This window comes from Equus caballus, chromosome 10, assembly GCF_041296265.1.
Source record: "Equus caballus isolate H_3958 breed thoroughbred chromosome 10, TB-T2T, whole genome shotgun sequence".
Taxonomy (NCBI): Eukaryota; Metazoa; Chordata; class Mammalia; order Perissodactyla; family Equidae; genus Equus; species Equus caballus.
Window position 1 is genome coordinate 12,314,726 of NC_091693.1, and position 11,631 is coordinate 12,326,356.

The 11,631-nt window shown below is 46.1% G+C and overlaps 1 protein-coding gene across 1 annotated transcript; it reads left to right on the forward strand.

The window, feature by feature from the left end:
- The first annotated feature begins 221 nt into the window (after positions 1–221).
- Positions 222–8,476, forward strand: LOC100630409 (cell adhesion molecule CEACAM3). The gene is made up of 3 exons (XM_005596272.4): positions 222–524; positions 1,420–1,779; positions 8,010–8,476. Exons 1-3 carry the CDS (start codon positions 461–463, stop codon positions 8,072–8,074), a joined length of 489 nt encoding a protein of 162 aa, XP_005596329.2. The 5' UTR covers positions 222–460; the 3' UTR covers positions 8,075–8,476.
- The last annotated feature ends 3,155 nt before the right edge of the window (positions 8,477–11,631 follow it).

An 11,631-nucleotide genomic window follows, 5' to 3' on the forward strand; every position in this document is an offset into this window, starting at 1 on the left:
ATGAGAGAGAGGGAGGGTGATTATGCAACCTGACCCGGGGCTATGGGGTCAGCCCAGGACACGATGCCCCAGACTGGTGCTTGCCCAAACAAGAATATGTGTGTGTGTGTGTGTGTGTGTGTGTCTGTGTATGTGTGTGTGTGTGTGTGTGTGTGGTTGAAACTCACTGCTGAAGAAGGGAGGGGAATCAGCAGTTCCCAGAAAACAGAAATAAAGATAAGAGGGAAAGAAAAGCTAGGGACAAGGGAGGCAGGAATGAGGTGAGGCGGGAGGAGGGTCCTGGGCAGAGACTCCACCCCTGCCCACGTGACCTGGCAAAGCACTCCTGCCCCAGGAGGAGGCTCAGCACGGAGGGAGGAAGCACAGCAGAGCTGACGCCCGGTGGGCAGCAGTGCTTCCGAGCGTCTCTGGAGCCCAAGCTCTTCTCACAGACGGAAGGACAGAGCAGGCAGCAGACACCATGCAATCACCCTCAGGCCCTGCTCACAGAGGATGTGTCCCTTGGCAGGCGCTCCTCTTGGCAGGTGAGAGGGGATGATTCCCTGAGGGTGGGCTGGAGATGCAAGGACAGAGACTGGCTGGGGATTCCTGGAAGGGACAGGGCTTGGAGAGGGGATGGAAGGCTTCTGTTTGGACATGAGGGGAGAAGACACAGGAGCAGAGCAAAATGGGGGAGGGGACACAGCAAAAGGAAAATTTCATAATCTGGAAGTGGTGAAGGGCAGGAATATCCCCATTGTTCTACCTTTCCAAGTTAGTTATCACTAACCTATAATTTTTGAAAATTGATAATAATAATAATTTCTTTGAGGATGACACCAGAAAAACCTTAACTAGGAACCCCTGCCATTATCCTTCCCCACTACCCTTAGAAATTGGCAAATAAGCACCAGGACATGGAGGGCCCTGGGCACACGCATTCATTCATCCACAGGTTTTTGCAGCCTGTTCCAGGCACTGGGGGAACAGCAAGATCAGACAAGTCCCTGCCCTCAGGAGCTCACGTTCTCTGGGGATGAGGAGAGAGAAGCAAAGAGATCTAGAATGTGAGGTCAGGGACTGACAATGTCATGAAGGGAACAGAGCAGGGAAAGGTGAGAAAATGAAGATGGAGGGTCTTTAGAGCAGGTGGTCAGGGAAGGCATCTCCCAAGGACACCCATAAAAGTAAGCAGGGTGCTGAGGACAGTGAGGGAATGAGCCAGGCATAGCTGGGGAAGAGTATTGGAAACAGAGGAAATATGTTTAGAAGGGCTGAAGTAATGGTGGTCATGCTGCTGACCTTGAGCAGTAGGAGATGTACATACACACACACTCCAAATCTAAGAGAAGAAGAAACATGCTCAGGACCCAGGGCCTCATCTTTCCATCCCAATACATAGGTCCAAATATTGATTGATCTCTCTCTTTTTCCTCCTAGTCTCAATCTTAGGCTTCTGGAACCTGCCCGCCACTGTCCAGTTCACTATTGAGTCGGTGCCGAACAATGTTACTGAAGGAAAGGATGTTCTTCTACTTGTCCACAATCTGACTGGGAATATTCTAGGCTATATGTGGTTCAAAGGGAATGGAGCACGTCCACATAAACAAATTAAGTTTTATGATGTAGACACAAAAGCATTTTCCACAGGGCCTCTAGCCACAGGTCGAGAGACAATGTACCCCAATGGATCCCTGCTGTTCCAGAATGTCACGACGGAGTACGCAGGAAACTACACACTACTTGTCCTAAAAAGATCCTTGATATATGAAGTAGGAACTGGACAAGTCCATGTATACAGTGAGTGATTCCTGTCTGATCTCTGGGCGTTGGGTGGGGTGAATTCTACTTCACACGCAGAATTGACAGGCCTGAACTGTGCCTATGTCTCCCTCTGCATTATGTCCCATGCTGGGATTTGAGCATTTAATGCAGGACACAAACAGTGGAGATACACTTCAAAAGACTGTTACTCCTTTCTGGGAATCCAGATAACTGTAGACTTTCTCTAGGAAGAGAAAGATCAGTGTGATGGGAGTAACCCAGCAGGAGGAGATCAATCTTAGTCCAGCCCCTTGGGACCCTCCCTGGGATCATGACCATGAGAAAGATCCTGCAGGGCTTAAGGATCCCTGGGATCCTCACAGAGAAGCCCAGCCCAGGAAACCCCTGCCCAGACCCCTGTCCCAGGCCTCCTGACTCCAGTGACCCTGAGGACCAAGCATCAGGGTTGGACTTTGGACTCCTGGGCAGGGCCGACTGGAACAGTGATTTCCTCGCTGCCCGAGTTCCAAAGCCCCTGAGCTGGTCACCAGCCAGGGCTCAGCCCCAAGAGCCACATCTGAGCAAGGGCACAGCCTGATACTTGACCTGAGACTCAGCATGGATAGCACAGAGGAACAAGGCACCCAGGCCACTAACCAACTGCCCTGGAGGACTGAGGAGACTACAGTGGAAAGTCAGTGTCCCCAGGGGAGGAACAGAGGTGAGCTGATGCTGCTGGCAGCTCCTCATCCACCTGGGATCAGGCCAAGTGGCATTGTCTCTTGGAATCAAACAATAACAGATGCCATTTATTTTGACAGCTCCTCTTCAGCAAGATTTAGTTCAGTGCCTGAGATGTTTTTAAGGTGAAGTCATTGAAAACCTGGTAGTCAAACATTTATTCTACTTCAGTGAGGGGAAACTGAGGCACAGGGATTTGAAAGTCACTGAAACAGGGTCACACAGACTAGGAATCACATGAGGTCTGTCTGCAGCCACAGCCTCATCCTCTCCTCCACCTGGGAGCCTTATTAGGTGTCTGCAGACCCTGAGACCATCTGTGGGGTTCAGATCCTTCCTTTTTAGGTGTCTGCAGCTCAGAGGGAGAGATTCTGGCCTGGGGAGTGACAGCAAATGGAAATTTCATCCAAGTTTACTATAGAACTAAATTACCTGCATCAACAATCAGAGTCAGTGCAGGGAATGCCCAGGCCGCCCCCTCAGGTGGCTGATTCAATCTCCCTGCACTGGATTTGAAATTGATGAGGATTTTTAGGCTGCTTAATTTTAAAATGGCTTATGATGAGGATTTTTAGGCTGGTTAGTTTTAAAACTACAGATGAGATTCAGGCTCCAAGGAGTGGAATTTGTTTGCCCCTTTGTTGGGAAACATTTACATTTCTAAGGGAAACCTCTATCTGTGAAGATGCCTCCCTCTCTGTGCCAGGAAGAAGGGGGATGGTCTTATCTCTAGAAGCTCTTAATCAATGCCAGAGGCAAGAACTTAAGTTGGTTACTGTCTGGCAACCTCATGTAACTGACCCCCCCCGCCCCCCCCACACACAAATCCTCCTTTGTCTTTAGCCAAGGATAAAATTCAAGCCGTGACTTCTGCCGTTTACTCAATCCGGTTTAATTCTTATCTAAAAGTTGTGGGACCACCAAATGGCCAGACCATAAGGGCACTGATACCATTTTAACTTTTTTACATATTCTTTGTCTTGTAAAGAGATAACTCACATACCTATGCCTTAAATTTAGCCTTACTCTCCACCCAAGTTGGCAGCAGCAGCAGAGGCAGCAGAAGTGGCAGCAGCAACATGCCGGCAGCAGCTCTGCCTGCCCATGGGTCCTGTCCCCATGCCAGCGGCGGCAGCAGCAGCTCCCCATGCCAGCAGCATCTCTGACTGCCCGTGGGTCCTGTCCCCATGCCGGCAGCAGCAGAACCTCTGACTGCCCATGGGTCCCGTCCCCATGCTATTCTATTCTCTAAATAAAAGAGCACTACTGCCAGATCTTAAGAGTCTAAGAAATCTTTCTTTGGACTCCTCGGCTCACTGACCCTGCATCAAAATCACTTATTTGTTTCCTGATGTGTTGAGGTCAGTCCCACTGGAGTATAATGGAAAGGACTTTGTAGTCTCACTCCCCACCCTAAACCTGCAGCCAGCCCAGGGCCCACATGTAACTGACTCTCAATTACTTTTTTTTTCCTTTGTTTTTGCGGAAGATTAGCCTTGAGCTAACATCTACTTCCAATCCTCCTCTTTTTGCTGAGTAAGATTGGCCCTAAGCTAACATCTATGCCCATATTCCTCTATTTTTTATGTGGAATGCCTGCCACAGGATGACTTGATAAGTGGTAGGTAGGTCAGTGCCTGGTATCAGAGTGAACCTCGGGCCGCCAAAGCAGATCATGCAAACTTGACTACTGCACCACTGGGCCGGCCCCCTAACTCTCAATTGAGTTTGATAAAGGATGGAGGAATGAAAGGCGAATGAATGAGTGAATAATCCAATTTTCTTCAGAGACTGGAACCTGGATGCAGAGTCCTTAGACTTTTGACCACACAGGAGCAGGTCTTTGAATCTCCAGGGACTGAGGCCTATGTCTCAGGGCTTTTACTGATGTGGATTAAGGCTGCTTTATGATGTGGATTAAGGCTGCCCCAGCTAGAGAAGCCCAAGGTGACCTGGCCTATGTGCCAAACTATACTATACGACCCAGTGGACTTTTTTTATGGTATGAATTAGGACTCTCCCTTTTTATGGTATGAATTAGGACTGCCCCAGGGAGAGAAGCCCGGGCCATCCTCACCTGCATGCCGATCTATATGGCCAGATTCGTATCTAAAGCTATATGACCGCACAATAAGCAGACCCCATCTGCACTGAAATCATTTAATGACTTTTTACATCATCTTTTCTTTTTTTACAGTAAAAATAAGTCACGTACCCATGCCTTATAAAATTAGCCCTAACCCTCAACTCGGGGCAGCAGCAGGAGCTCTGACTGCCTGTGGGTCTTGTCCCCACACACTAGCTCTGCCTGCCCATGGGACCTGTCCCCATGCCAGCGGGGGCAGCAGCAGGAGCTCTGACTGCCCGTGGGTCCTGTCCCCATGCACCAGCTCTGCCTGCCCATGGGTCCTGTCCCCATGCCAGCGGGGGCAGCAGCAGCGGCAGCAGCAGGAGCTCTGACTGCCCGTGGGTCCTGTCCCCACACACCAGCTCTGCCTGCCCATGGGTCCTGTCCCCATGCCAGCGGGAGCAGCAGCTGCTCTGCCTGCCCATGGGCCCTGTCCCCATGCCAGCGGGGGCAGCAGAAGCGGCAGCAGCAGAAGCTCTGCCTGCCCATGGGTCCTGTCCCCATGCTATTCCACACTATTCTCTAAATAAAAGAGCACTACTGCCAGATCTTGAGAGTCTAAGAAATCTTTCTTTCGACTCCTCGGCTCACCGATCCCGCATCATTACTGCTCTCTAGAAAAATATTCCTCCCCGCAATTGGTCTGAGACCCTGGGGTATTAATCATAATTGTGGCATAAGGAAGAATTTTAAGTTCTCGTCAAATTTCTATCTCCAACCCATGAAACACAGATGGTCCATAAAGGCCAGATTTGCAGCAAGTTCAGAGACGGAAGAGACATTAAAGACCAAGGGCAGAGATCAGGTTCCTCTGCCAAAGCCAGGAAGCTCCTGCCTGGCCCCTCGCCCTTTTCTGGATCATTCTTTGGATTCTCTGTATCATTTAGGGTCACTGACTCATGTAAATTACAGTCACCTGGGAGGATGTGATCCATATCTTTGCCCTGAGGCCTGAATACTCACCTGACTGCCTCACTTACTCCTGGTGCTCATGTGTTGTTTATGGTCAAACCACAGACCCACCCTTATCCACCTCTAGGAGAACCTTGAAAATGGTGCCTCTGAGAAAACACACCTCAGTCGGTGATGGAGAGGTGTGCAGTGGGAAGGAATCATCATTGGTTGGCCAGGCAATCAGTTGGTCAGTGAAGAACCAGGAGAGGCATGGAGGATGTAATTGGGACCCAGTGGTCTCTGATTCTCCTCCTCTGTCTTTCAAAACCAAACCCCGCTAACATATTGACACTTGAGAAAGTCAATGGTTTCTCCCAGACGTAGAGCAGGTGACTTTACACTCTCTGAGAGCTCAGAGCCCAATGCGTTTGTCATGAGATACACAAACGTGCCTTGCTCTTTTAAGGACTCTGGCTGAGTGGTGAGAGATGCCAACTCTGATTTGCCTATTTTTCAATCAGGTCATTTGGTTTTGTTGTTGTTGTTGTGTTTAGCAGTTCTTTGTATACTCTGCATATGGACCCCTTATTGACATATAATTTGCAAGTTATTTTCTCCCCTTGCACAGGACACTTTCACTCTGTTGATTGTGTCTTTTAATGAACAGAAGGTTATCATTTTGACAAAGTCCAATTTATCCCGTTTTCCTTTTTTTGCTTGTGTTCTTAGTGTCATATTCAAGAAATCACTACCAAATCCAATGTTAATAAGCTTTCCCCCTATGTTTTCTTCTGAGTTTTAGGTCTTACTTTAGGATTTGGTCCATTTTGAGCTAAGTTTTGTATATGGTGTAAGGCAGCAGTCCAGCCTCATTCTTCTGCATGTGGAGATCCAGTTTTCCAAACTGTTTGTTGAAAAGACTGTCCTTTGTGCAATGGATGGTCTTGGCATCCTTGTTAAAAATCATCCAATCACATATTCGAGGATTTATGTCTGGATGTCTATTGTATTCCACGGTCTATATGTCTGTCTTTATGTTAGTGCCACACATTTTTGATTCTTTAGCTCTGTGGTAAGTTTTGAAGTCAGGAAGTGTGAATGCTCCAATTTTGTTCTCCTTTATAAAGATTGTTTTAACTATTTGGGGTTCTTTGAATTTTAGGTTAGGTTTTTCTATCTCTGCAAAAATTTCATTTTATTTTGTTAAGGATTATATGAAATATGTAGATAGTTTGGGGTATGTTGGCATTTTACCAGTATTACTTCTTCCCTTCCATGAACATGGATGTCTCTCCATTATTTGTGTCTTCTTTAAATTCTTTCAGACCATTTGGTAGTTTTCCATGTGCACATGTTTCACCTCCTTGGTTAAGTTTATTCCTAATTATTTTATACTTTTTGATGCTATTCTAAATGGAATGTTTTTCATTTCTTTTTTGGATCGTTCATTGTTATTGTAGATAAATGTAATAGATATTGAGTCTTAATTTTGTTTCCTGCAACTTTGCTTAGTTTATTAGTTCTAATAATTTTTTTTTCTGTGTTTGCGTATGTGTGTGCATATAATCTTTAAGGTTTTCTACATATAAGATTATATCTTCTGGAAAAAGAGGTCATTTTTCTCCTCCTTTCCAATTTGCATGCCTTTTATTTCTTCTTCTTGCCTCATTGTTGTGGCTAGGTCTCCTGTTTATGTTGAATAGAGGTAGTGAAAGCAGCATCCTTGTCTTGTTCATGATCTCAGAGGAAAGCTTTCTGTGATTCACCATTGAGTATGGTGTTAGCTGTAGCTTCTCATTTATGACTGTTATTATCTTGAGTAATTTCTATCTATTCCTAACAGTCTCTGTCTTTTGTTAAAACTCTAGCTACTTCTCTCTAGAGATTTTCTTCCCTGTGACATTCAATCCATAGGCCAGGAAGTAGAAGTCCTATTCAGAATGAGAAATCCTTTAGATTAGAAGCTCTCCAGGTCCTAAGGTTGTGAAGATTGAGCAGGGCCATCCTCATTCTCTAATAAATTATTTAAAGAGCAGTAAATGCCTTCCAAATTTATCTAACATTCTCTTGGCCCCAGAGATAGACAAAGCTAGCAAGATTGCCTCCTCCAATAAACACAGAATTGTATATAGGGAATGTAGCCTGTTCTTTTCTGAAGTCAAAGAAAGTTCTAGGAAAAAACAAATTAAAGTTCAGGACAGAAAAATTCTACCTGGTGATGAGCTCATAGGACCTGTTGAATGAGAAGAATTTCCTGGTGCTGATACTGCAGAGATGTCCAGGGGGCCTGATTAGGGGTCATCCGAGGGTGATATATGGATGAAAAGGGGAGATGGTTCCCCCTCCTTATGGATCATCACCTGAACCAAAACACTTATCCTTCTGCAAGGGTCAGGGCCATTACTGGGTCACCTTTACAGAGTGGCTGAGATTTCTGAGGAAGGAGTGTGACCCCAGGCCCCAAGCCAACTCTAAGTCAATCATCTACTCTATTTCTCCACAGATCCAGGGTCAAATACCTCCATTGGAATAAGTGTAATACATAAAGACCCCAGATACAGAGCCTAAGGAACCTGTGGTCCTCACGTGCCTCACAAATTATATTGGGATCTCCATCCAGTGGTTCTTCAAAGACCCGTGTCTGCAGCTCACAGAGAGGATGACACTATCACAGGACAACAGCAGCATCACCTCACACCCCATTGGGAGGGAGGATGCCAGGCTTATAAGTGTAAGGTCTCCAACTTGGTCAGCTCCAGCAAGAGTGACCTCCTCATGCTGGATGTGAAATATGAGTCTGGCTCTCTTATCCTCCTCTATCTTATTAAACTCTAGAAAGAATTTTTTCTCTTGCCTGTAAAATGATGATCCTGAGGCACTTTTCCAGTAGAGTTGTTGTAATAGTCAATGATTAAAGTGGAAATTCCTTAGAAGACTTGCATTCAGTCAATAAATGTTCAACAATGTGAACTGACTTTGTCATTATTGTTGGCTTAAGGTCACTTTCCACTCCAGAACCCAGCTCTTGTTGGTCTCAGTTGCACCATCTCTACAGTGGAATGCCAGGCAGTGGTTGTGCAATGAGGGGTGGGAACCCATGATAAGGTCTTAGCAATCACAGCTCTATCCCTCCTCCAGGGGGAGGAATGGATGGCACCTGGACTGTGTCATGGAAAACAGGAATAGACAGGAGGACATTCATGTGGGTATCAACACTGATCTTTTTCTCCCCATCTGATTCTTCTCAAAGAATTCCTAAAGTCTTCCTGAGTATCCTTATTTTCATGGCAATAGAGTTATTTGTGTGTATACAGTATGACTCTGTTCTCCTTGTTACTAGGATATTATTGGAAAACTTGCTGGTAGAATCACTGCTCTGACTCAAAATGTCCTAATGGAAAATGATGCCCATGGGATCAGATATGACCCTTACTTTAATGAACAAGATTGACTTGTTGAGTATTTTGGGGATCTGGAGAACAGAAGATGTCACTCAAAGCTATAGGGATGGCAGGTGAGTCCTGATGTCCAAGCTTCTTAATGTCAAGAAGCTGTTAAAAGTTCCATCTGAGGTTCCTTAGGAAACCCTGCATCAGAGGAAACTATGTGGTGAGTGTGCAATCCCATAGCAACTGTGCAAATAGTCAGGCCAAATGGAGTGAGAGCAGCCTTGTTTTAGGATCAAGAACAGTCTTCCTTGGTGATGATCTTTGTTCAAAAGGAAGGTGACTGTTGGAGAACTGTTGTGTTTCCAAGGAAAAGTCCAGCAAGCACAGCCTTCTGATGGGATTCTACCCATGTTCAGTGTCTCTCAGCTATTTTGCACCTCTGTATAAATTGCAGGGAACCGACGGAGGTGTAGACTGAGTCTTGGCTGATAGAGATGGAGTTGTGTTTCCCTCTCACTGTGCAGAAAGCGCTTTGCCATGACCCAGAGACTCGATGTTCCCCTCAGACTCACTCAACTTTATCGAGTTCTTCCTGACTCTAGGCCTCTGGCCTCCATTTTCTTAGAGCATTGCCTTTAGAAATGTAATTGAAATCTGTAAATGCAGATTCTTTCTCTGCCTTTTTGAAATGTATATAATATCTCTTTGAAATTCTCTTGCCAGTTTTAGGATCCAGGGAATGACTTTCTCAAGGGCCTGTGCCCATCCCTTGAAATGTAATCCTCCTGGAAGATACTGCCACTAGCTCCTAGTCTGAGCAAGGGCAGAAGACTAACTACCTTCTGTCAGAATTTTAGGAGACATTTTACTTTTCTTTTTAGTAAAGTTGATTAGCAAACACAAGTGCCTATTATTCCCTCTACCTGCTTTTAAAATCTCTGCAGCCTTTTATTTCAAGGGTTGAGATAAATTTCTCTCCCCTGTTGCCCTGGTCTTGAATAAAGTCTTTCTGCCTCTTTAACTTTGGTACAAATTTTACTTTGACATTAACTGCCTGTAAATGATCGTGTCATCTTGCACACAGTGCCAATCCTCACCATTTTTTCAAATCCTCTAATTTCTTTTCCTATCTGGCTACAACCCTCAAGATGGTCATTTCCAATTTTCATCCCTCTCTTCTTATTTGGCATTCACAGCAGGAGATGATCTGACTACATAGACCTTTCTAGGGTACCAAGTTGCCTCCTCTACAACCTTTGTCACCAGGATATGAGAATAATTATGAACTAAATGTACATGAATTGAGAGACACCTGGACCTCACCCCCCTTGCAGCTGCCCTGACTATAACAGTGTCCTTATTCCACACACACTTTCACCTCCTCTTCAAGGAACAAGATCATGTAGATATTTAAAGATATCTTGTCATAAAAGCCAACAACTACAGTAGACAAACAGATACTGGCCACATCACCAAACCCCATGTCCACACAGGAGCATGCTGTCCTGGGCCCTTGTCAGTCTCAGGCTCAGGCCAAACATCTGTGTCTTCGTTTCTTTGCTTTCTTCATTGCTTTTGCAAACTCCATGTGGCTATTGTAAGGAGAGTCCACAAACAGAACCTGGGAAATGGTAAATAGAACCTGTCCTTTGGTTCTGTGTCATTTCCTCTCCTTTTGGCCTCTGGGGTATTTGGCTGAATCCTTGGAGACCTGGCAGTGAGGTGGAGTGTAAGCGGAGGTGGGCATTGAGGGGTGGCAGGGACGAGTGGTGTCTGCACAGAGTATGGGTGAGAAATAGTGAAGCCTGTGTGGGGTTCAGGGGCGTTAGGTATGATTTAGGATTAAGAGGATCTAGTGGGGCCATGCAGGAGGGATCTTTTTGAGGGGCTCCAGGATGGGGTATGGATTCTGAGTACAGGAAAGACCCATATGTTGAGGGAGGAACAACTTGAGCTGTTTCAGTGAAGTTGGGGTGCCATCATTCTAGACATGGAGGTACGTGAGGGATGAGACATAGGCTTAGTGAAAAAGGATAAGATTCTTGGAATTCTGATTAGTGCCCAGACACTTTGAACAAAGCAGGGTGCGAGATATATAAGCTGAATGGGACATGGGACAGGGGACAAGAGGGAGATGAGCATCCAGTGGGGTCTAGGAGTCTAGAGAGCAATGAAGGCATGGACAACAGTGCATAAACATGAATGCAGAAAGCTTGAGCTCAGGGCATTTGGAAAATCAAGTCAGGAAGTGAGTTTGTTCGTCGGGTAGTCATACTAGAAAAGGAATCTTGGGTGAAGCCTGGGGAAAGGTGGAGAAGGCAGGGCAGGGGTGGCAGTAGGAACCAAACGGAGGGCCAGAATTTTCCAGTCTCCAGTTCTGACCAGGTGAGACATGTGCAGGTTCCTCTCAAAGCCTGGGAGCACTGTAGAAAAACCAGATCTCACTCTTGTACCTTGAGACCTTCTTCAGCAGAGTCAACAAGTGAACCACATCCCCAGGGGGTTTGTGAGTAAGTGAGCATGAATAGGAGCCCAGGGAAAGGCAGGGGAGGGCAGATGTTGGGGTGAGGACTTGGGGCAGAATGAATTTGGAGTGTGTGGAGCCTTTTCCTTTTTTGTCGACTAGTGAGTCTACAGGTGAGAGTTGTGTGACAGGTGTGAGTGAGGAGTGCTAGGTGCCATGACAGTATGGGCACCTGTCCTTCTCTAATCCAGGACATAGCACTTCCATTTGTG

Coding starts and splice junctions, on each gene's coding strand:
- LOC100630409 (XM_005596272.4), top strand. CDS start 461: ATGCAATCACCCTCAGGCCCTGCTCACAGAGGATGTGTCCCTTGGCAG. Junction 525..1,419: donor GCAGGCGCTCCTCTTGGCAG/GTGAGAGGGGAT, acceptor TTTTCCTCCTAG/TCTCAATCTTAGGCTTCTGG. Junction 1,780..8,009: donor TGGACAAGTCCATGTATACA/GTGAGTGATTCC, acceptor ATTTCTCCACAG/ATCCAGGGTCAAATACCTCC.